The sequence below is a fragment of the Triticum aestivum genome, chromosome 2D (genome assembly GCF_018294505.1).
Source record: "Triticum aestivum cultivar Chinese Spring chromosome 2D, IWGSC CS RefSeq v2.1, whole genome shotgun sequence".
Lineage (NCBI taxonomy): Eukaryota > Viridiplantae > Streptophyta > Magnoliopsida > Poales > Poaceae > Triticum > Triticum aestivum.
The window spans coordinates 437,367,951-437,394,470 of record NC_057799.1 but is presented as its reverse complement, the minus strand read 5'-3'; the positions used below and the strand labels follow the sequence as shown (position 1 = coordinate 437,394,470).

The window sequence follows — 26,520 nt, the reverse complement described above, 5'->3', positions numbered from 1 at the left end:
GGGACCCTTCCGGTGGTCCCGGTACAATACCGGTAACCCCCGAAACTTTCCCGGTGGCCGAAACTTGACTTCCTATATATAATTCTTCACCTCCGGACCATTCCGGAACCTCTCGTGACTTCCGGGATCTCATCCGGGACTCCGAACAACTTTCAGGTTTCCGCATACACATATCTCTACAACCCTAGCGTCACCGAACCTTAAGTGTGTAGACCCTACGGGTTCGGGAGACATGCAGACATGACCGAGACGCCTCTCCCGTCAATAACCAACAGCGGGATCTGGATACCCATGTTGGCTCCCACATGTTCCACGATGATCTCATCGGATGAACCACGATGTCAAGGATTCAATCAATCCCGTATACAATTCCCTTTGTTCAATCGGTATGTTACTTGCCCGAGATTCGATCGTCGGTATCCCTATACCTTGTTCAATCTCGTTACCGGCAAGTCTCTTTAGTCGTACCGCAATGCATGATCCCGTGACTAACGCCTTAGTCACATAGAGCTCATTATGATGATGCATTACCGAGTGGGCCCAGAGATACCTCTCCGTCACACAGAGTGACAAATCCCAGTCTCGATCCGTGCCAACCCAACAGACACTTTCGGAGATACCCGTAGTGCACCTTTATAGTCACCCAATTACGTTGTGACGTTTGGCACACCCAAAGCACTCCTACGGTATCCGGGAGTTGCACGATCTCATGGTCTAAGGAAAAGATACTTGACATTGGAAAATCTCTAGCAAACGAAACTACACGATCTTTTGTGCTATGCTTAGGATTGGGTCTTGTCCATCACATCATTATCCTAATGATGTGATCCCATTATCAATGACATCCAATGTCCATAGTCAGGAAATCATGACTATCTGTTGATCAACGAGCTAGTCAACTAGAGGCTTACTAGGGACACGTTGTGGTCTATGTATTCACACATCTATTACGATTTCCGGACAATACAATTATAGCATGAACAAAGAAATATAATAATAACCATTTATTATTGCCTCTAGGTCATATTTCCAACAGTAGCGTGTGAAAAAAATGGTGACGTTTCATGACTTTGTGAAAGGGAACACCTAGTGGATGCCCGTCCCCCCAAACCGATACATGAGGTTTGCACTGCAACTACATGTGAACATGGACGAAAAGCACCCAACTTTTGCATGTGCGTGTGAGTGACCCCCACCGTCTCCCATGCCAAATTCCAACGGAATTGGAGTACGAACGGATGTTGCGTCACGTCGGAAGACCTTTTCTCGGTATTTTCACGGAGAAAATCGTAGTAAATGCATCGAGTGTCGAAACACACTGAAATTTTGCATGCGTGCTTGTGTGGCACACTGTAGCGTGTGAAAGAATGGTGACGTTTCACGACTTTGCGGAAGGGAACACCTAGTGATGCCCGTCCCCCCAAACCGATACCTGAGGTTTGTACTGCAACTACATGTCAACATGGACGAAAAACACCCAACTTTTGCATGCGCGTGTGAGTGACCCCCACCATCTCCCACGCCAAATTTCAACGGAATCGGAGTACGAACGGATGTTGTGTCACGTCGGGAGACCTTTTCTCGGTATTTTCACGGAGCAAATCGTAGTAACCGCATCGATTGTCGAAACGCACCGAAATTTTGCATGCGTGCTTGTGTGGCACACTGTAGCGTGTGAAAAAAATGGTGATGTTTCATGACTTTGCGAAAGGGAACACCTAGTGGATGCCCGTCCCCCCAAACCGAAACCTGAGGTTTGTACTGCAACTACATGTCAACATGGACGAAACGCACCCAACTTTTGCATGCGCGTGTGAGTGCCCCCACCGTCTCCCACGCCAAATTTCAACGGAATCAGAGTACGAACGGATGTTGCGTCACGTCGGGAGACCTTTTCTCGGTATTTTCACGAAGAAAATCATAGTAAATGCATCGAGTGTCGAAACGCATCAAAATTTTGCATGCGTGCTTGTGTGGCACACTGTAGCATGTGAAAAATAATGGTGACGTTTCATGGAAACATAATAAATAAATAAAATATAAAAATATAAAAAATCCCGTAGTGTGGACGAATTTACTTAAGAAGATTAATGTAAATTATTGCTGTGACACTCCATGATTTTGGAGTGCTAGAGCATAATATACAATAACCTACTTAAGTAGGCCGCCATAATCAAGGACTTAACATTGCAGGCAGAGGACAATATTTAAACAGGTGAATAAGCATGACGAGAAGCAATGTGGGACTAAAGGATTAGCAGGTTGGGCGATGGCCGCCGTCGCACGGATAGGTTGGGCGGTATCGGGCTGGCCCAGTCGGCGTTCGGAAACGTTTTCCCTCTCCATCGCCGTTCACCGCCACGCACGGTGAGACCCTACCCAACCCCACCACTCGCCCCCGTACGCTGCCCCTTGCCCCGACGTCGCCCTGTCACGATCGCCCCACACGCGCAACGCCGTCCCCGTGCGTGCAACGCCGTCCAACACCGTCGACCGTCAACGGCGCACGCTGCTTCATCGGGTGTTAGGCCGCCCCACGGCCGCCGGCGCATCTTGCCGACTCTCGGCTGCCTACTTTCCCTCTGCCACAGCCGTTGTTCGGCGGCTATCGCCCAGATGAAGGTCACATTTTCCCGCCTCGTACAATTTCTTCTAGTGCTATTGCGTAATTATATTTATTAATAGAAAAAAAAAATTGACATGCAGTATGGATATCGATGGTGTTTTTCCATGTTCCATAGAGAAGTGGATAAGTCTCGTTGAGAAATTAACAACCGCTCAGCGATTTAGGTTCTAGAAACAAACTTGCAAGAGATGTTGATCATTCCGTCAGTACAAATGAGAGATTTTTTGCTGCATTTTATGATGTTAGGTTATAACCCAAACAGCAAAAATTTCATGATACAAGAAGAAAGTGGCAGTAAAGGCCTTATTTCACTTAGACCGGACGACGTGTTTTCAATATTTGGGTTTAAGAATGAAGGTGAGGATGTTTTTGGCATTCTTGCGGCGGAAGGAAAAGAGTTAATAAAGAGAACTCCTATTCAGTACGTTCACAAAAAAATGGTGAGATAATGATAGATGACTTGATCCAAAAAATTGTGAGGAATAAATCCGCCGACGATGAGTTTCTTCGGATGGCTGTTCTTGCTTTGTTGGGGACTATTATTGCACCGATGTCGGCTGTCTCCATACCAAAGGAGTACTATGCGTTGGTGCATGACGTGAAGCGGATAAGCACGTTGAATTTTAACGCGTTCACTTTGCGAACTTGTTTGACGGAGATTGGTAAACTCAAGCAGGACGGCCGTGTGAGGCAATGTGTTGGAAATATGCCCTAGAGGCAATAATAAAATGGTTATTATTATATTTCCTTGTTCATGATAATTGTCTATTATTCATGTTATAATTGTGTTATCCAGAAATCGTAATACATGTGTGAATACATAGACCACAACAAGTCCCTAGTGAGACTCTAGTTGACTAGCTCGCTAATCAATAGATGGTTACAGTTTCCTGACCATGGACATTGGATGTCATTGATAACGGGATCACATCATTAGGAGAATGATGTGGTGGACAAGACCCAATCCTAAGCATAGCACTAGATCATGTAGTTCGTTTGCTAAAGCTTTTCTAATGTCAAGTATCATTTCCTTAGACCATGAGATCGTGCAACTCCCGGATGCCGTAGGAATGCTTTGGGTGTACCAAACGTCACAACGTAACTGGGTGACTATAAAGGTGCACTACAGGTATCTCCGAAAGTGTCTGTTGGGTTGGCACGGATCGAGACTGGGATTTGTCACTCCGTATGACGGAGAGGTATCTCTGGGCCACTCGGTAATGCATCATCATAATGAGCTCGATGTGACCAATTAGTTCGTCACGGGATCATGCATTACGGAACGAGTAAAGTGACTTGCCGGTAACGAGATTGAACGAGGTATTGGGATACCGACGATCGAATCTCGGGCAAGTAACGTACCGATTGACAAAGGGAATTGTATACGGGATTGCTTGAATCCTCGACATCGTGGTTCATCCGATGAGATCATCGTGGAACGTGTGGGAGCCAACATGGGTATCCAGATCCCGCTGTTGGTTATTGGCTAGAGAGGTGTCTCGGTCATGTCTGCATGATTCCCGAACCCGTAGGGTCTACACACTTAAGGTTCGATGACGCTAGGGTTATAAGGAAGGTTTGTATGTGATTACCGAATGTTGTTCGGAGTCCCGGATGAGATCCCGGACGTCACGAGGAGTTCCGGATTGGTCCGGAGGTGAAGATTTATATATGGGAAGTCATCATACGGTCACCGGAAATATTCGGGGGTATACCGGTATTGTACCGGGACCACCGGAGGGGTTCCGGGGGTCCACCGGCCCCGGAGGGCCTTATGGGCTGTAGGTGGAAGGGAACCAGCCCCTAAGTGGGCTGGGCGCCATCCCCCCTAGGGCCCATGCGCCTAGGGTTGGGGGGAACCCTAAAGGGGGGCGCCCCCTTGCTTGGGGGGCAAGCCCCCTCCCCCTTGGCCGCCGCCCCCCTCTAGATCTCATCTAGAGGGGCTGGCCCCCTTCCCCCTTCTCCCTATAATAGAGGGGTGGAGGGAGGGCTGCAGCACCACATCCAAGGCGCAGCCCCTCCCCTCCCCAACACCTCCCCTCCTCCGCGTGAGCTTGGCGAAGCCCTGCCGGAGAACTGCCACTCCACCACCACCACGCCGTCGTGCTGCTGTTGGAGCCTTCTTCCTCAACCTCTCCCTCCTCCTTGCTGGATCAAGGCGCGGGAGACGTCACCGGGCTGCACGTGTGTTGAACACGGAGGCACCGTTGTTCGGTGCTTGGATCGGATTCTACCACGATCTGAATCGCTACGTGCATGACTCCTCCAACCGCGTTCTTGCAACGCTTCCGCATCGCGATCTTCAAAGGTATGAAGATGCACTCCCCTCTCGTTGCTAGTAAACTCCATAGATTGATCTTGGTGATGCGTAGAAATTTTTAATTTCTGCAACGATCCCCAACAGTGGCATCATGAGCTAGGTCTATGCGTAGTTTCTATGCACGAGTAGAACACACGTTGTTGTGGGCGTCGATTTTGTCAATTTACTTGTCGTTACTAGTCTTATCTTGATTCGGCGGCATCGTGGGATGAAGCGGCCCGGACCGACCTTACACGTACGCTTACGTGAGACAGGTTCCACCGACTGACATGCACTAGTTGCATAAGGTGGCTAGCGGGTGTCTGTCTCTCCCACTTTAGTCGGATCGGATTCGATGAAAAGGGTCCTTATGAAGGGTAAATAGAAATTGGCATATCACGTTGTGGTTTTGGCGTAGGTAAGAAACGTTCTTGCTAGAAACCTATAGCAGCCACGTAAAAATTTGCAACAACAATTAGAGGACGTCTAACTTGTTTTTGCAGCAAGTGTCATGTGATGTGATATGGCCAGAAGGATGTGATGAATGATATATGTGATGTATGAGATTGATCATGTTCTTGTAATAGGAATCACGACTTGCATGTCGATGAGTATGACAACCGGCAGGAGCCATAGGAGTTGTCTTAATTTATTTATGACCTGCGTGTCAACTGGAACGTCATGTAATTACTTTACTTTATTGCTAACCGTTAGCCATAGTAGTAGAAGTAATAGTTGGCGAGACAACTTCATGAAGACACGATGATGGAGATCATGATGGGTCATGGTCATGCCGGTGACGATGATGATCATGGCGCCCCGAAGATGGAGATCAAAAGGAGCAAAATGATATTGGCCATATCATGTCACTATTTGATTGCATGTGATGTTTATCATGTTTTACATCTTATTTGCTTAGAACGACGGTAGCATAAATAAGATGATCCCTCGCTAAAATTTCAAGAAAGTGTTCCCCCTAACTGTGCACCGTTGCGAAGGTTCGTTGTTCCGAAGCACCACGTGATGATCGGGTGTGATAGGTTCTAACGTTCGCATACAACGGGTGTAAGCCAGATTTACACACGCAATACACTTAGGTTGACTTGACGAGCCTAGCATGTACAGACATGGCCTCGGAACACAAGAGACCGAAAGGTCGAGCATGAGTCGTATAGCAGATACGATCAACATGAAGATGTTCACCGATGATGACTAGTCCGTCTCACGTGATGATCGGACACGGCCTAGTTGACTCGGATCATGTATCACTTAGATGACTAGAGGGATGTCTGTCTGAGTGGGAGTTCATTAATAATTTGATTAGATGAACTTAATTATCATGAACTTAGTCTAAAACCTTTACAATATGTCTTGTAGATCAAATGGCCCACGCTAATGTCAACCTCAACTTCAACGCGTTCCTAGAGAAAACCAAGCTGAAAGACGATGGTAGCAACTATACGGACTGGGTCCGGAACTTGAGGATCATCCTCATAGCTGCCAAGAAAGCATATGTCCTGGAAGCACCGCTAGGTGAAGCACCCGTCCCAGCAAACCAAGACGTTATGAACGCCTGGCAAGCACGTGTTGATGACTACTCCCTGGTTCAGTGCGGCATGCTTTACAGCTTAGAACCGGGGCTCCAAAAGCGTTTTGAGCAGCACGGAGCATATGAGATGTTCCAAGAGCTGAAAATGGTTTTCCAAGCTCATGCCCGGGTCGAGAGATATGAAGTCTCCGACAAGTTCTACAGTTGTAAGATGGAGGAGAATAGTTCTGTCAGCGAGCACATACTCAAAATGTCTGGGTTACACAATCGCTTATCTCAGCTGGGAGTTAATCTCCCGGATGACGCGGTCGTTGACAGAATCCTTCAGTCGCTCCCACCTAGCTACAAGAGCTTTGTGATGAACTTCAATATGCAGGGGATGGAAAAGACCATTCCTGAGGTATATTCAATGCTGAAATCAGCGGAGGTGGAGATCAAAAAGGAACATCAAGTGTTGATGGTCAATAAAACCACTAGTTTCAAGAAAGGCAAGGGTAAGAAGAACTTCAAGAAGGACGGCAAGGGGGTTGCCGCGCCCGGTAAGCCAGTTGCCGGGAAGAAGCCAAAGCATGGACCCAAGCCTGAGACTGAGTGCTTTTATTGCAAGGGAAACGGTCACTGGAAGCGGAACTGCCCCAAGTACTTAGCGGATAAGAAGGCCGGCAATACCAAAGGTATATGTGATATACATGTTATTGATGTGTACCTTACCAGCGCTCGTAGTAGCTCCTGGGTATTTGATACCGGTGCGGTTGCTCATATTTGTAACTCAAAACAGGAGCTGCGGAATAAGCGGAGACTGGCGAAGGACGAGGTGACGATGCGCGTCGGGAATGGTTCCAAGGTCGATGTGATCGCCGTCGGCACGCTACCTCTACATTTACCTACGGGATTAGTTTTAAACCTCAATAATTGTTATTTAGTGCCAGCTTTGAGCATGAACATTGTATCTGGATCTCGTTTAATGCGAGATGGCTACTCATTTAAATCTGAGAATAATGGTTGTTCTATTTATATGAGAGATATGTTTTATGGTCATGCCCCGCTGGTCAATGGTTTATTCTTATTGAATCTCGAACGTGATGTTACACATATTCATAGTGTGAATGCCAAAAGATGTAAGGTTGATAATGATAGTCCCACATACTTGTGGCACTGCCGCCTTGGTCACATTGGTGTCAAACGCATGAAGAAACTCCATGCAGATGGACTTTTGGAGTCTCTTGATTATGAATCATTTGACACGTGCGAACCATGCCTCATGGGCAAAATGACCAAGACTCCGTTCTCCGGAACAATGGAGCGAGCAACCAACTTATTGGAAATCATACATACTGATGTGTGCGGTCCAATGAGCGTTGAGGCTCGCGGTGGTTATCGTTATGTTCTCACCCTCACTGATGACTTAAGTAGATATGGGTATGTCTACTTAATGAAACACAAGTCTGAGACCTTTGAAAAGTTCAAGGAATTTCAGAGTGAGGTTGAGAATCAACGTGACAGGAAAATAAAGTTCTTACGATCAGATCGTGGGGGAGAATATTTGAGTCACGAATTTGGCACGCACTTAAGGAAATGTGGAATTGTTTCACAACTCACGCCGCCTGGAACACCTCAGCGTAATGGTGTGTCCGAACGTCGTAATCGCACTCTGTTGGACATGGTGCGATCTATGATGTCTCTTACCGACCTACCGCTATCATTTTGGGGATATGCTTTAGAGACTGCCGCATTCACTTTAAATAGGGCTCCGTCGAAATCCGTTGAGACGACACCGTATGAATTATGGTTTGGGAAGAAACCTAAGCTGTCGTTTCTGAAAGTTTGGGGATGCGATGCTTATGTCAAGAAACTTCAACCTGAAAAGCTCGAACCCAAGTCGGAAAAATGCGTCTTCATAGGATACCCTAAGGAAACTATTGGGTATACCTTCTACCTCAGATCCGAAGGCAAGATCTTTGTTGCCAAGAATGGATCCTTTCTAGAGAAAGAGTTTCTCTCGAAAGAAGTAAGTGGGAGGAAAGTGGAACTTGATGAAGTACTGCCTCTTGAACCGGAAAGTAGCGCAGCTCAAGAAAATGTTTCTGTGGTGCCTGCACCGACTAGAGAGGAAGTTAATGATGATGATCAAGGAACTTCGGATCAAGTTACTACTGAACTTCGTAGGTCCACAAGGACACGTTCCGCACCAGAGTGGTACGGCAACCCTGTCCTGGAAATCATGTTGTTAGACAACGGTGAACCTTCGAACTATGAAGAAGCGATGGCGGGCCCGGATTCCGACAAATGGCTTGAAGCCATGAAATCCGAGATAGGATCCATGTATGAAAACGAAGTATGGACTTTGACTGACTTGCCCGATGATCGGCGAGCCATAGAAAATAAATGGATCTTTAAGAAGAAGACAGACGCGGATGGTAATGTGACCATCTATAAGGCTCGGCTTGTCGCTAAGGGTTATCGACAAGTTCAAGGGGTTGACTACGATGAGACTTTCTCACCCGTAGCGAAGCTGAAGTCCGTCCGAATCATGTTAGCAATTGCCGCGTTCTATGATTATGAGATATGGCAAATGGACGTCAAAACGGCATTCCTTAATGGTTTCCTTAAGGAAGAATTGTATATGATGCAGCCAGAAGGTTTTGTCGATCCTAAGAATGCTGACAAGGTGTGCAAGCTCCAACGCTCAATCTATGGGCTGGTGCAAGCATCTCGGAGTTGGAACATTCGCTTTGATGAGATGATCAAAGCGTTTGGGTTTACGCAGACTTATGGAGAAGCCTGTGTTTACAAGAAAGTGAGTGGGAGCTCTGTAGCGTTTCTCATATTATATGTGGATGACATACTATTGATGGGAAATGATATAGAATTCTTGGAAAGCATAAAGGCCTACTTGAATAAGTGTTTTTCAATGAAGGACCTTGGAGAAGCTGCTTATATATTAGGCATCAAGATCTATAGAGATAGATCGAGACGCCTCATTGGTCTTTCACAAAGCACGTACCTTGACAAGATATTGAAGAAGTTCAATATGGATCAGTCCAAGAAGGGGTTCTTGCCTGTATTGCAAGGTGTGAGATTGAGCACGGCTCAATGCCCGACCACGGCAGAAGATAGAGAAAAGATGAGTGTCATCCCCTATGCCTCGGCCATAGGGTCTATTATGTATGCCATGCTGTGTACCAGACCTGATGTAAACCTTGCCGTAAGTTTGGTAGGAAGGTACCAAAGTAATCCCGGCATGGAACACTGGACAGCGGTCAAGAATATCCTGAAGTACCTGAAAAGGACTAAGGATATGTTTCTCGTTTATGGAGGTGACGAAGAGCTCGTCGTAAAGGGTTACGTCGACGCTAGCTTCGACACAGATCTGGATGACTCTAAGTCACAAACCGGATACGTGTATATTTTGAATGGTGGGGCAGTCAGCTGGTGCAGTTGCAAGCAAAGCGTCGTGGCGGGATCTACATGTGAAGCGGAGTACATGGCAGCCTCGGAGGCAGCGCATGAAGCAATCTGGATGAAGGAGTTCATTACCGACCTAGGAGTTATTCCCAATGCGTCGGGCCCGATGACTCTCTTCTGTGACAACACTGGAGCTATTGCCCTGGCCAAGGAGCCCAGGTTTCACAAGAAGACCAGGCATATCAAGCGTCGCTTCAACTCCATTCGTGAAAATGTTCAAGATGGAGACATAGATATTTGTAAAGTGCATACGGACCTGAATGTCGCAGATCCGTTGACTAAACCTCTTCCACGAGCAAAACATGATCAACACCAGAACTCTATGGGTGTTCGATTCATCACAATGTAACTAGATTATTGACTCTAGTGCAAGTGGGAGACTGTTGGAAATATGCCCTAGAGGCAATAATAAAATGGTTATTATTATATTTCCTTGTTCATGATAATTGTCTATTGTTCATGCTATAATTGTGTTATCCGGAAATCGTAATACATGTGTGAATACATAGACCACAACATGTCCCTAGTGAGCCTCTAGTTGACTAGCTCGTTGATCAATAGATGGTTACGGTTTCCTGACCATGGACATTGGATGTCATTGATAACGGGATCACATCATTAGGAGAATGATGTGATGGACAAGACCCAATCCTAAGCATAGCACTAGATCGTGTAGTTCGTTTGCTAAAGCTTTTCTAATGTCAAGTATCATTTCCTTAGACCATGAGATCGTGCAACTCCCGGATGCCGTAGGAATGCTTTGGGTGTACCAAACGTCACAACGTAACTGGGTGACTATAAAGGTGCACTACAGGTATCTCCGAAAGTGTCTGTTGGGTTGGCACGGATCGAGACTGGGATTTGTCACTCCGTATGACGGAGAGGTATCTCTGGGCCCACTCGGTAATGCATCATCATAATGAGCTCGATGTGACCAAGTAGTTGGTCACGGGATCATGCATTACGGAACGAGTAAAGTGACTTGCCGGTAACGAGATTGAACGAGGTATTGGGATACCGACGATCGAATCTCGGGCAAGTAACGTACCGATTGACAAAGGGAATTGTATACGGGATTGCTTGAATCCTCGACATCGTGGTTCATCCGATGAGATCATCGTGGAACGTGTGGGAGCCAACATGGGTATCCAGATCCCGCTGTTGGTTATTGGCTAGAGAGGTGTCTCGGTCATGTCTGCATGATTCCCGAACCCGTAGGGTCTACACACTTAAGGTTCGATGACGCTAGGGTTATAAGGAAGGTTTGTATGTGATTACCGAATGTTGTTCGGAGTCCCGGATGAGATCCCGGACGTCACGAGGAGTTCCGGATTGGTCCGGAGGTGAAGATTTATATATGGGAAGTCATCATACGGTCACCGGAAATATTCGGGGGTATACCGGTATTGTACCGGGACCACCGGAGGGGTTCCGGGGGTCCACCGGGAGGGTCCACCTGCCCCGGAGGGCCTTATGGGCTGTAGGTGGAAGGGAACCAGCCCCTAAGTGGGCTGGGCGCCCATCCCCCCTAGGGCCCATACGCCTAGGGTTGGGGGGAACCCTAAAGCGGGGCGCCCCCCTTGCTTGAGGGGCAAGCCCCCTCCCCCTTGGCCGCCCCCCCTTAGATCTCATCTAGAGGGGCCGGCCCCCTTCCCCCTTCTCCCTATAAATAGAGGGGTGGAGGGAGGGCTGCAGCACCACCTCCAAGGCGCAGCCCCTCCCCTCCCCAACACCTCTCCTCCTCCGCGTGAGCTTGGCGAAGCCCTGCCGGAGAACTGCCACTCCACCACCACCACGCCGTCGTGCTGCTGTTGGAGCCGTCTTCCTCAACCTCTCCCTCCTCCTTGCTGGATCAAGGCGCCGGAGACGTCACCGGGCTGCACGTGTGTTGAACACGGAGGCACCGTTGTTCGGTGCTTGGATCGGATTCTGCCGCGATCTGAATCGCTACGTGTACGACTCCTCCAACCGCGTTCTTGCAACGCTTCCGCATCGCGATCTTGAAAGGTATGAAGATGCACTCCCCTCTCGTTGCTAGTAAACTCCATAGATTGATCTTGGTGATGCGTAGAATTTTTTTAATTTCTGCAAGGATCCCCAACACAATGGCCATGTGGCAACCTAGCCCTACTCCAGGCATGGTATTAATTAATGCTATTTAATATTCCTTCATGTTATGCGTTCGTAATTTATTTTGTCATTTGTTTTGTAGCACTTATATTGGGAGAAGGTGCAGCCAACCACTGGCCCGAAAAATGACCCGTTGTCGTTGCAAGTTCTCCTAATGAAAAATTGGACTGAATCTAAAGCGGAGAAACGAGACAAGTATAACCTGGAAAATGGTCGTGGTCATGGATTGGTAATATTGTAATGTTTATTTAACAATACGTTGATTATCCATCGAAAATGTTATGTACTTATGTTTTCATTGCATACTCACTTTGCAGATAGATGACTGCATTACGAAAGAGTATAGAATGAAAAAACTTGCAGACATGTTGAAAGCAGTAAAAAATATAGTAGCCGAAAGTCATCCGTTACGGGTAAGAGAAAAGTGGATTGTGTGTCCGAGGCCCCTGCTAACCTAAAGCCTTTTATGGACCGGGTTATGGATGATATGAAGGAAATTCGTAAGGAATTGTTTCATATGCCAAAGTTATGCGCACATGTAAAAATTTAGCAATTCTGGTATGCACTCTATTAAACTCGATAAATTGACAAAAAGATATAACATGTAATTGTGCTTACTTTTGCAGAGATTGTTAGAGAAAATGAATAAAACAGGTGTGCAGTATAAACTAGGCACAATGACAGAGGAGGAAGAAAATCTGTTTGGACAGAATAGTGAGTCCAGGTATGAAAACAAGTATCCTAAAAAAGAATTTTAGTATGATGACATACACACACCTAATGGCCGAAATGGCAGTGGGCATTATGATTTGGATTCTGAAGGAGGGAATCCGTTCAAACTCAGTACTGGTCACTTGAGTAGCTATAAAGGTGAGAAGGATGATCCTATAGATGTCCCAGAGCCGTCGGAAAAATAAGAAGAAGCATCATCTCTAAAAACCGATGAAATAGAAGCAACAAGATGGGAAGTGGAACAAAATGAGCAAGAAGTGTCACAGGGCATGTCAGATGGTAATAGCGAGATAGAAGAGAAGAAGGAGGTGATTCCAGGGAAGCGAAAGCGGACTGTGTCAAAGTACCAGAAATCTCCTTATGTTAAAAAGACTCCGAAAAAACGTGTGAAACGTTCCGCAAAAGCGAGTAAGTTAAACATGGTATGAATATTTATTTGGTAATTATATATTAAAAATTTGTACTATAACTTTATTCACTTGTGTTGTAGAACTGTTTAATGAAACAAGCCCTCAGTTTGATCATTCTGTGGATGATATGGTGTGTCCGCCTGTGCAGTACGTGAAAGCGTACGAGCACTCACCAAAACATGAGAACCATGAAATATTCAACAATGGTAAAGATGAATGACTTTCTACGGCAAGAGTTTGCCAGATACTTAACCATGCATGGTTATCCGGTGATGTATGTACTTTTATTGTCATGCTTATTTTATGTGCTAAGTATATTGCATTCATGTTAAATTTACTCATCTATTTCAGGTAATTGGCGCTTATGCGACGTACATATCGGATTCAAGTATCGTCAAGGACAGGTATCTTGTACCCACACATAGGTCTTACTGGTTATTGAACACTCGCCCAAAGTTAGTAAGATGAGGGAAGTCAGTAGACTATCCAGAAGGCTTAGCACATGTAAATGAACCTCTCAACAGATGCATGACAGAATATTTTGCAAAACCGAAGCTACCGTTTGTATTGCAGAATTGTATTTTCATTACTATCATATGTGAAAGGCCAGCTTAGTAACAATATTTAAATTGTGAAATAGGCTTATTTTGCTTTAAATAAGGATAAAACCCATTGGATTACATGTGTTATGCACACTGGAAAGAAAGAGTTCAAATTCTTGATTCTTTGAGGGGGGAAGAAAATATCTCTGAAGCTACCAGGAAATTCGTTGAAAATTTTGTAAGTTTCGTATTCATGTGTGTACAATTAACCATATAATTTGTTTACCGTATGTAGTCAACGTGTTTGTATTTTTTTCAGAGAGAGCAACTTGCGGCAGATATCCAAGATGCAAATGATAGTGCAATTATGTCGTTCCCAGTTGTGTCCGCATGGCCTATAGTCCCGTGCGACATGCCTCAACAAGAAGATGGGTGAGTTACATGTTGCACGTGATTTCAAAATACATTAATTGATTCAGTGCTATCTTACTTAACGTGCTTTGAAAATTGCACTTATGATTTTCGAACACAGGAACTCATGTGGGCTGTTCCTCCTTCGCTGTTTTCAATACTGGGACGGAGAAAAATTTATAAGTGCTATTTCTCAGGTGGGTACATTCGTAGTATGAAAAACTATTACATCATATTATATATAAGTGATGAAATTAAAATTCTTTTTATTCTTTTTCAGGAATCTATTGATAGCTCGAGAGAAAAAATGACAGTTGGAATTATTTTGTCCCCAGAAAATAAGCTTACAGAAGTGAAGAACAAAGTAATTCGACTTGCGAAGATGAAACAAAAATAAAAATCTCATACGAGAATTCTACGTAGTTTTCGAAACATTATCTGTTCATGATTGAGAATTGTGTGTGGATGCTTTATTTTTTTATGTGAGTTCCAAACATTTTTCACATGTCCAGATTATGTAGCCTGACAAATTTATTTAAGGTACATTTTAATCATTTGATATTTTAAAATTTATTTTATATTTTGTGTTGAATGAGTGTTCGCGCGAATGTACGAGGTTGGGGCTTTAAAATATCCTGTTGATATATGATGATCACGTATCAGAGGCGAGCGTCGCCCGCGCCGCGCCTCACGTGCTCGCCTCGTGCGGCTCAGACGGCAACACGTGTTCGGCACGAGATGGCCCACGTGGGCCGCGTCATCTAGCCAGCCGGCCCGCGCCGCGCGTCCCTCTAGGGTTGGCTTGTGCCGCCCCCGAGGTTGATTCCCCCTCGGGCCACTTGCGCCCCTCTGCGCCCGAGGGCGGCGTCTGCCTCGGGATCGCCATCTGCGGCGGCAGCTGAATCATCCTCGTACGTAGCGCCCCTTTGCGCCCGCTGGCGCCACTCGCGACCCAGCGGCTGTTAACGTTTTTATTTTAAATTAAAGTAACCGGCTGCTGTACAACGCCTCTGATCGTCCAACATGCATGTTTTATACACAAAATCATATATTTCTACGAAAATAATGTGTACATCACATATCGTATTAAAAACAATGCCTATAGCGCCAAGAAATATATATTATAAAGTAAAATGTGTATGTCGCATATCATATTAAGAACAACGAGTATAGCGCCAACAAATATGATATAAGTAAACACCGATTACAAGTCTCCTGTATCGATGTACCACCGAAACAAATATATAAGTACTATTCTTTAATACAACCAAATAAATCGTATGGTGGGAGCTTGAATCCTTGATAGCACCTACGACAGAGCTATTTATTTTTTAGGGAATAGCAGGAGCTCTGCCTTTGCATTATAGGAGAAAATGCGGTTTAACATTTACAAAACCGAAACCCGGACAAATCCCAGGTTTTAGACACACCCGCTCATATAATACTCAACGCACACTGTATGTAAAGCGGTGCTTAGGTTATCTGTCGTAGGTGCTATCAAGGATTCAAGGTCGTTTTTTTGCAAAAGAAGAAGAAGAAGGATTCAAGGTCGTTGAGTTGCATGGTAAATTGTTAAGAGCATCTACGATGCGGGCGCAGGTGCTGAACTCGTCCTCTCTGAAAATTTCTTTCAGATGAGATTTGTATGGCCCTTGTTTTTTTATGGTAGAATCTTCTCTTTAGATTGAATTTGATGAAGTGCTCTTTTACGTAGGGGTGTAAACGGATCGGATCGGATCGGATAATGCTTTTACCATATCCTTTACCATATTTTTTTGTCGGATTTGGAGCGGAGCGGATATTGACCGGATGCGGATTCGAATGCGGATTATATCGGACTACGGATTCGGAGCGGATTCGGAGCGGACTCAGACCGGAAACGGACAAAAAATGGGTGATACATGCAAAAAAAAGATGAACCTTTTTCTACTTATCCAAACAATATGAAAACATGTTTTGATCCAACCGCATTACACTAGAGATTGGCCAATTTTTTTAAAGTCATAACTCACACCCATATGGCAACAATAAATAGTACCGGTAAAATAATGGTAGCATTACACACGTCCAAAACAAAGGTCATACATAAGAAATACTTAATTCAATGTTCAATTGGAGTTTGTATATATTATAAAAGGCAAGTGGTCGGTCAAGTAGAAGCCCATAGCCCATAGCACATCCTTGACTTCTCTTCAACATGGTATTTCTTCCACTCCACTTGCAACTTCCTGTGAGAATGATAAGAGATATTTAGATGCTATACTTGACAATAAGAAATGATAATTAGTTGTGGACAATTAACAATCAATTAGTTCGAACACACACGCATTATTCTAAGGTGTATGCATCCACCTGATTAACTTGCAAATTTTTAGCGTGTGTATATATAGAGAGAAGAGAAACATGAGGCATCACATATTATATGCACGCACTATATATACATGTATTGATGTATACACACGACATGCACACACTTATGGCTGTTATATCTTGTATGCTTTCTCACATGCAACAAAAACTAGCATGAGATGATGCATGGCTAATTAAATTATATTATAAAATCTGATCGGTAAGTAGGAACACACATATTCACTGTCAGGACTAGGGATTGGTAACCAGCAAGTATATATACGTGATTGGTAACTAGCAAGTAGCAACGGCAACGCACATATTCAAGCAACGAGTAGGTATATATTAGTAAAAGTAATCTGTATGTGCAAAGAGGATAAAAGCTAGGTAATATATACTTAATATATATTAGCAGATCGCCGGTATAACTGCTACCTGAATTACTTGCTCATGATGCATTTGATCAGCCACTTATTCAATATTCATTCCTTGATTCTCCTATGTACCAGCAGCATGCAAATTTACGAAAAAAAATGTTATAACTTTACATAAATAAAATAGCAGTAATGATCAAGAGATAAACAGACATACTTGCATAGCTAGCCTCTCCCAGATCTGTCATCATCACTAGCATCTTCTTCTCGTTGCTGCGAAGTCCAGGAAATATATTTAATAATATATACCTACTGAGTTGAACCAGCTGGGTACGTCGGTTCAATGTTTAAGTCAGGTTGTGTTCGCAATCGATCTTGTATAAATGTTCAGGACTTTGTTGTACAGAAAAGGCTTACTGAAACTTTAACAAGAAAAGGGCATGTGTTGCCCGGAACCAAATACTACTGTCTCTGTCTGTCTCATCTGTTTTCACCTGAAACTCTAAAGCAAACAATCTTTGTGAAACACAGCATGTGTGTGAGTCCAAAGAAAACAGACAGATATGAGAGAGACCGACGGTCTGACCATAGTTACATCGATTCAGCGAGACGTGCAAGTGCAAGAAGCTAACCCAAGGCCCAAGCAAGCAAGCAGTTGAATTGATTTCTAGCTACTCACTACGTAATATTACCAAGATTGAGAGGGCGTTTTTCTGGGCTGGCACAAACAAGGTAACAGGGGCGAAATGCAAGGTCAGCTGGAATTTGGTTTGCAGACCGACTGAGTTGGGAGGTTTGGGGATCCTTGATCTTACCAAATTCGCGAGAGCTCTCAGATTGAGATGGTTGTGGTTTGAATGGGCGGAGCCCTCCAAGATGTGGGTGGGCATGGCCAACCCTTGTGAGATTCTGGACCGAGATCTCTTCTATGCATCTTCGTACATCACCATAGGCAACGGGGCGCGCGCTCCTTTCTGGGATTCCCCTTGGGTTGATGGGGATAAGCCCGCCAACATCGCCCCTCTCATCTTCGAGGCGTCCAAACGCAAGAATTGGACTGTTAGGGAGGCCATGCATGAGGACAAATGGCTATCGTCAATTAAGCTTCCCGACCATTGGACCATGGAGCACATTCGGCAGATCGTCACCTTGTGGGCTCGATTGCGAGTCATTCCTATATCGGAGGACACGGAGGACACAATTACTTGGAAGCACACTCTTGATGGAGCTTACTCCGCCACTTCTGCGTACAAGGCGCAACTTCTTGGGACGGTTCGTTCGTCCATGCACTTCGCAGTTTGGAAGGCTTGGGCGCCACCTAAGATGAAATTTTTGGCTTGGCTTGCGATTCAAAACCGTATCTGGACGGCGGATAGATTACAGAAAAGGGGGTGGCCCAACTGTGGGCTCTGCCCGCTTTGCAAACAAACGGGCGAGACCGTTCATCACTTATTCTACAAGTGTCGCTTCTCCACTAGAATTTGGGGGATGATCAAGGGATGGCTCAATCTAGACTTCATCAACACCTCGGTTTGGATGACTAGGCGTTCCATCCACGATTGGTGGATCAACATGTCGGGCGTCGGCGTGCCACACCGGAAAGCCATCGCTTCCCTCACCATGTTAACTTGTTGGACTATCTGGTGTGAAAGGAATGCTAGGGTGTTCCAACACAAGTCTACTCTGCCGTCCGTCCTATTACTCAACATTCAGCGGGAGGCTAAGCTTTGGGTCATGGCAGGAGCCAAACATTTGGGTCTCATAATGCCGGGAGAGTAGTGGCTTTGTATTTAAATCTCCTTGCTTTTCGTTGTAAAAGCAACTCTAAACTTCTTCTTAATTAATGGATGAGGCAAATCTTTTGCCTCCGTTTCGAAAAATCAGGTGAGTGTAGAGGAGTACGTGCATACAGCATACATGCTAGACTCCTAGTAGTCACGTTCCTATCAGATTTTACGGCCGCGCCGATGCAAACCCACGTCAGATCCATGGCGGACCACCGTCCCGACGTGCGTGGGTTGCACGGCCACGCCTGTCGGCCGTCGAGGCTCTACGAAGTTGGCGTGCCTGATGTCGTGGCGCAGGTGTGCGGCTGCTCACGGCATCAACTGACAGCCGGACATGATCACAGATCATCGGGCTCTAAACTTGCGCAGGGCTCTGTGCATCTACGAAATCACTTACCTCCGTTGTTGGGACGAACTGATCGGCCACGCACATCTTTGACCATCGTTGAACCGTGAGACTATCAGAGAGAACAGAGATGCAAACGGCGGCCGGGGAGAAGCAACAATGCAAGATGGCGATGGAAAGAAGGATATGTACGCACTATCGCCGCTATGCTACCAATTTTGGATGCGGTGATTGCGTACGATTATGGTAGAGTATATGGGGTGACTGCAAATCAACAATCACTAACCTAAATGGGCATACATATGGACCAGACGTTTGGGCTTATTTTGTCGGATATAATCCGGTTTACATACCTCGGATAATTCACAAAAAATAGCGGATAATCCATATCCGCCGGATAGTAGGGATACCATATCCGCTACCATATCCGCCGGATATCCGATTGATCAAAATCCGTATCCGCATCCATATCCGGCGGATTCACATAATTGCATACCATATCCTAAAAAAGGGTGCGGATGCGGATTCAGAGCGGAAATTATCCGTACCATTTACATCCCTACTTTTACGTAACAGTAATGATCAACCTCACACAAGGATGAGATGTCTTTCGCTGGAATCTCACTACATATGGGCCCTTCACAGTTGACTTTATGGACCGTGCATTTTCCATTTAGAAATTTCAGTAGATAATAAAAAGCAAGTATGAAGGGTCTAGATTCCAACCTCGCTAGTCGAGATTGGCAAGGAAGTAAGAAGAGATCAAACTTTCTGATTCTGATGGTGATCTGTTAAACAACTTGACGATCTATCATAATCTCACCGGCACTTTGCAGTACATAACCATTGCTTGTCCCGATCTCTCATACATTTTTCAACAAGCTTGATCATGCAAGCTCCTCTCTTCCCACTTTAATCTCATCAAAAGGATCGTCCTGTATCTCGAGGGAACCTCGGATTTCAGCCCCCACATATACCCTTTTGCTCCCTCTACACTCCTAGCTTATTCAAATGCAGGCTGGGCCGATCACCCTGACACTCGACGCCCCACCTCGGGATTTTGCGTATTTCTTGAGAATAATTTCATATCTTGGCTGTCAAAACTTTAACTTATTGTTTCCAGGTTGAGCGCCGAGGCGAAGTATCGGGTCGTCACGAGTGGCGGAGTTTCATGAAAATTTCTGGGCGGGCCTAGCTAAAGAAAATTACTACTAGGATGTTACTTCATGGCCCAATAGTAGGTGTACACTACAGAGATTTGCTCGGCCTGGGCGGGCCAGAGCACGGGTTTGCCCAGCTGAAGCTCCGCCACCGGTCGTCACCCCTATCGTTGCCGAGACCTCTTAGTTGTGCCAGCTTCTTCAGGAGCTCCGTCACCCCATCGCAAAGTATTTATTGTAAGAATATGTGATTGGTTTGACAACCGTGTACATGACATGTGGGTAAGAGTTGATAAATTTGGCATCACAAATGTGAACTCTAAGCATTTACTAACTCTGGTGTCCGATGAAGCATTCATTCTGGCTTTGCAAGCAACTCAAGTGTATTATGTCCAAGATCCCGTTGACAAATCTCATCCACAACTCGAGTGTGAGGACGTCTCATGACACGTTGGTACATCTCATCCACAACATAATTGCCTTGGCAAACTAGCAATTTAGCACACACTATGCCACAGGCACCATCTAAGATTGCACTCTCCGATCTAACTTGTTAACATGCATGACATCCAATTTAGACTTGGGTAGCCCTTGCATTGTCTAAAAAGAAAAAAACTTAAAACTTACAACTGGCTAAAAATTGCACAATCATGCAATTATAACTAATTAAAAATTTGTTGTACTCTAACTCTCACACGAGGAGGTCCTTTGCCCTTCCATTCCATGGAGTGGTACCCAAGTACTGACGATCAACAGTAGCGAACCACACCATGCATCAAGTTCCGAAATAAGCTTTTTTCAACTGAGACTGGCTGGCTGATGGTCGGATTGATTTGATTTACCCTAACTGTTAGCGCTGTGGGCGAGGTGGGGCGGCCTACACCTCGATAAATGTCCGATACGGGCTCTGCACGGCCTGGCCCGCGAGCGCAGACCGGAGCTTGATGTCCTTGAGGGCAGGGTCCTCTAGGAGCAGCACCTTGTCCTTGTCCCTGACCCCAACCATGTGGAGGTGATCGCTGTCCTCCCTCTCCTTGCCCCTGAACAATAGCCTCTGCTCCCTTGGCTCCAGCCCCGTCACCATGGACACTGCCACCTTCAGCTCACCTGCACAAATTAATTTTCATAACACATGTCAGCCCTTGATCCAATGAAGCGTACTTAGTTTATATTCAGTGGTTGCTTTGTACTAGCAAACAAGGTGGAGGAAATTTCCACTCAGGTTCCTACTCTGAACCATCGTGTGCACATTATTTAGTGATAGAAAAACACGATGAGCTTATGCTTTGTACTAAAAAACTCTGGACCATCGTGTGCATGCTGGCACGGCAGGAAGCCTGCCACATTGCAGGTCGTTGTTCAGACATGTCCGTGCATTTTCTTGAAAAACCATTACAAGGACAATTCCATGATTTAGTAAGGAGAGGGTGGAGCTGTGAGGAAGGAGAGGGTGGCACAACACTGATCCTTGTCATCAGTTGTTTTATTACTGAAGCATCACCATGCTAATGGACATGCATATCTCCACATCACCATGCGAAGGTTCAGGAGCTCACACGGTTCAACTACTCAACTCGGAGGAACGGTAGGAGTAGTAAATCGGCGCATCTGGCTGTGCGAACAGGGACGCGCCTAGTTATCAAAATAAACGGTTTTTTTTTCTTCGATAAAGGGTGGTTTTATTGACTCGAAATATAGCATCAATGGATACAATTATAATGAGCTACACCCGGCCTCTGCATAATTAAGATGCACACAGCCAACACAAACCCACACACACAAAGAAACACGCTAGCGAAGAGCTAAGTCATACAAGACCGAAGCTATGCCTAGCGAAGAAAATGAAAAATCCTGAAGCGATAGAAAGAAAGATTGACAATGTATAGCGACAACCATCAAACCAACTATCTCATGACAACGCAAGGACTACGAGAGAGCTTCTTCAAAAGCGACGCCTTCAGGAAGGGAACGGCACACAAGTGACGTCGTCGCCGAATCCAACACGTGAAGGTTAGATCATGGGTTTTCACCCTGAAGATCAATTCTGAGCAGACTCCGAGCAATGCTTTCAACAAGGTAACAACGTCAAAAACGCTGCCATTGCCAGGTTTGACCAAAAAGAGGCCAACCTTGGGGTTTCACCCCGGAGCTCAAGACCGGGCACTTGAGATGCGCCACCCAATTGAATTCATCCTGCGATATCTCCTTCACTTGCCACGATCACAGCCGTAGCAATCGCGCACGAACATCTGAACATGCCCACATACTGTCCCGCTACAAGAGCTGCTCACCACAACACGGCGAACTCATTGACAAGGGAAGAAGGCCACCGGCACCGCCAAAATCCCAATGGGACACTCCAGAGGCCCTGCACCATCTTTCGAGTGGCAGACACTGGCTTATCTATATTAGACGACACCACCATGTACCACCACAATCTCTGCCGTCCTCGCCCGCGATAGCAGATGAACTGAGGTCACCAGCCGATATCATCTGCGATCGCCAACCAGCCGAGGTCATGACCACGGGATGGCACCAGCCATCCAGCTTCTTCATTGACCAACGACGGGTCAGATTGTGCCTCCTTGCCGGCTGCCCGGGATATGAGTCAACCGCAGATCACGGCCACGCTCCTACACCCAATAGGCATCTGGAGGAGCAGTGCCGGACGTGGAAGCTAGCTCTCGAAGACGGGAGGCACCGCGACAGCGGCTCCCTTTCCTCCACCACATGGAGTGCCTGCCGCATGATGTTAGGAAGAGGGGGAGGCACGCTAGCGCTTGGCCGCCGACCATCCGCAAGTCAGCGCCTGAGGGACCGGTCATGGGGATCTCGAAGATGCAATGCATCACGGCAGTTCCCTTTCCTCCTCCACATGGAGCGCGTGCCACACGCCGCTAAGGAGAGGGGGAGGCATGCTTGTGCGAGGTCGCCATGCATCCGCGAATCGCTGCTGCGCGGCTGCAACGACTACCATCATTGCCTCAAGTCGCCGGCTAAAACAAAGCTTTCCATCGTCCAAATCGCCTCAGGAACGGAGCCCCGCCGCCACTGCCGCGGGCTGTGCGGGCCAGCTGCGTGGAGCTGGCCGGCGGCGGCGAGGTGACGGCACACGGAGAAGGTGACGGAAAGAGCGGATCGGCTCGCCCCCCTTCGCCCACGCGGACGACGCGGGGGCAGTTTTTTCAGATTTAAAATAAACGTTTAGACCTGTCCAGTTATTCTTGTAAAGATGCTCCTTAACTCGTTTCACTGTTCGGTAAGACTATACAAGATGGAACTAGCCAGCTAGAACTAGGTACAGTGAAACAACTGAACTACTAGCATTGTTGAACTTGTCTGAAAAATCAATGTTTATATCGTGCCTAACACAAGTGAATTATGTAAGAAGTTGTGCCAGAGTGCATGCATGGCACACCCACGATCACTCAAGCTTTTATATCGTTCCTAAAGAGCTTGGGATATTCATTCAACTTTGGAAACCAAATGAACCACTTTCCAAGAGCACACACATTCTACCAATCACACACTGCTCACATTCATATATTCTCTACAAAATCAAACCAGCTTTTGTTAATTAGCTTTGCAAAGACGAAAGTACTCACCAAAAGTGCAGGTAGCTCCAATGGAGACGTCGTGCCAGGAGTAGCCGGTGGCCACCCTGACGGTGATAACCTCGACGTCCCCCCTCCCGTCCCTCCTCTGCACCAGCATGCCCCCCGGCCGCACCTCCCACTCGATCTCCCCGCTGCCGCCGGCACCCCGAATGCCACCGGCGTCGCTGCCGTTGTCGCTGCTACTGCTGCAGCTGCTACTAGACCTGCTGATCTTGGAGGAGCTCCTCCTAAAGAGCCTCTTGGGGTTGGGGCACCTCAGCTTCATCATCGTCGCTCGGATGACTCTTCTGCTGTTCCTTGCAGTTGGTGTTGAGGCAGTTGAGCTGGTGGTGTCTGTAGGAACAGGGCTTTGCTGTGTATATATAGAAGGCGAGCTAGCTATAGGGAGGCAGATTAAGGGCGTGGCATGCAAAGCAACAGGACAAGCTTTGGAAGCGTGCGGCTGTTTGTCAAAGGCGTCAACGAAGGGGACACTGCGACAGGCCAACTTGGCACAGTCCAAAGCGGCATGCCAGGCTCTCAAAAGGAGAAACAACGTGTGAAAGAGTTTCTCGACAGAGATAACAAATGGAACACAAATCTTATATTTAGTCTGATCAAGAGCTCACAGGAAGCCACTACGCTGACATGCGGGCCGGCGTCAACAGAATATCGCCACGACATATGGTCATTGACGTGTGGGCCCCAACAAAATTTGTTTAGGACAATCTATTCCTCGGGTAGCTGAAAAACATTCACATCAATCAATCGTCTAAACTTCTTCTTCCACCTTCAGCCAACATTAATATTTACCTCTCCGCGCCCCTTCGACTTCGGCCTGACCGCCTGCTCCCAACCCTCCACGGCCGGTGGCGCTTCCCTGACCGTGTCGCCACCCCTCCATCGTTCCATCCTCAGGCCTTTGCCCGTCCATTGTAGTACTGCCACCATCCCGGGCATCCCTCTGATTACCATCCCTCCTCACACCCCACCTCATGTTCTGCTTCGGGGCCGACCCCCCCCCCCCCCCCCAACAAGCACCCGGACTGTCAACCTCAAACTCCCCTCATCTGGGACGTTGTTGTCGTGTTGTCCATGATTTCGGGTCACTCCCGTCTGTGGCCTCGTTCGCGTCCCTACACTCTCTGCGGCGCCGTCATCTTTGGCCATGATCGTGAGGCACAGAGATGCCGTCTCCGGCCATGGTGCTTCGCGAATTTCGACTGGCATCTTCTGAAATTTTCAAGCTTATGAAAAATAGCAAAATCCATTTTTTCTAGAGTCCACGCGGGAGAGGATTTTTGGCACGCAGGTGCGGTGGCACCGAGCCCATCACACAAGTTTTTTCCTGTGACTTTCGAACTTAAAACATTCAAATCTTTTCAACCAAACGTTTCACTTAAATTTCGTTTTCAGATTTGTGTTGCTTGTGATGCATGAGGGCTTTTAAATAAGATTTATTTTTGAATAGGGTTAATTATCCTTTTGCCCTCAGTGGTGTCCATGTGCTCAGTTTTGCCCTCAGATGCGAATTGTGCTCAGTTTTGCCCCTAGTCCATGCACATCAACTATGACGAGGCCAAATGGCCATATTTGAGTCCATTCCGTCCGCCGGCGTTAGTGGTTGTGGGTCCGGAGCTTACATGTGGGACCGCGTGGACGTGGGTCCGGAGCTGACATGTAGGCCCGTGCAATTAAATCCCCAAATCATTCTAGCTCACTCTGCCCATCCGCCGGCCGGCTGTCCTGCGCCGCCGCCGCCACCTGCGCCGCGGCCAGCACCTGCCCCGCCACCAGCTGCACGGCCTGCTCCGCCGCTACCGTCCTGCGCCTACGCTCCACGGCTACCTGCGACGCCCGCCTCCTTCCGTGCGCCCGGCCGGAGCGCTCAAAGGTGGGGGGCTGCCGGAGCTATTTGAACTAGGAGGAAGAACCCTAGGGAGAAATGGCGAGCAGCGGCGACCCCGGAGTATTTGGCGAGGCAGGCATCTGGCCGGAGATCCGCCGCGTCCACGACTGGGTTCCCGAGGGGTAAGTCTCGCCTCTTGTTTAGATTGAGCTTAGTTGTGCATTTGCACACTCGATTCGAGTAGGTTTGTCCAATTAGTGTGCTGATTGCGTCTCTGTTTTTCGCCGGTTAGGATGGAGTTGCGGTTTGCTTTCATGGTGCACATTAGAAGGGACCGGTACATGTTCGATGCGAAGGATAAGAAGAAATACCAAGGAGGTTTTGATTATCGGTTGCCAATGGCTAGTAATTGGAGTTTCAGACAATTTGGGGAGGTAATTTGTAGCCAATATCCTTGGGGTTTGCTTGATGAAGTGGTATACAAATACTATGATGGGGAAAAGAATTGGGTGACAGTTACTAATGATGAAGAGCTAGCTACCATGTTTGTTAGGCATAAAGAGAAAGATAATTTTCATGTGAGGCTGCAAGTTGATGTGCTTGAGTAGGCATTTGGACCTAGGATGACGGGTGCAACATCTCGGGGAGAACCAAGTCGTCGTAATGGCATCTCTAGCCAGAACAGTTCAGTTGGTGCACGGCGACGTGGTGGCTCGACAAGTGTGGGCAACAGCAGTGGGGTCCCCCTTGAAGTGGAGCCTGATGGCTACAATTCTGGGGTTGATGAAGAGAAGCTATATTCTGATGTTAGTCGGAATTTACGACAGGCACCTCGGACTGAAAACCAAGATGAGGCTCACAATGCAGTCCGTGTGGATGATGACGCGGTGGGTGA

General features: G+C 46.8%; 1 protein-coding gene across 1 annotated transcript; it reads right to left on the bottom strand.

The window, feature by feature from the left end:
* Positions 1–20,589: 20,589 nt before the first annotated feature.
* Positions 20,590–24,105, bottom strand: LOC123049534 (BAG family molecular chaperone regulator 3-like). The gene is made up of 2 exons (XM_044472436.1): positions 23,786–24,105; positions 20,590–21,287 (listed from the first exon to the last, which is right to left on the bottom strand). Exons 1-2 carry the CDS (start codon positions 24,063–24,065, stop codon positions 21,058–21,060), a joined length of 510 nt encoding a protein of 169 aa, XP_044328371.1. The 5' UTR covers positions 24,066–24,105; the 3' UTR covers positions 20,590–21,057.
* Positions 24,106–26,520: the final 2,415 nt, after the last annotated feature.

Coding starts and splice junctions, on each gene's coding strand:
- LOC123049534 (XM_044472436.1), bottom strand. CDS start 24,065: ATGATGAAGCTGAGGTGCCCCAACCCCAAGAGGCTCTTTAGGAGGAGC. Junction 21,288..23,785: donor TGGAGCTACCTGCACTTTTG/GTGAGTACTTTC, acceptor TAATTTGTGCAG/GTGAGCTGAAGGTGGCAGTG.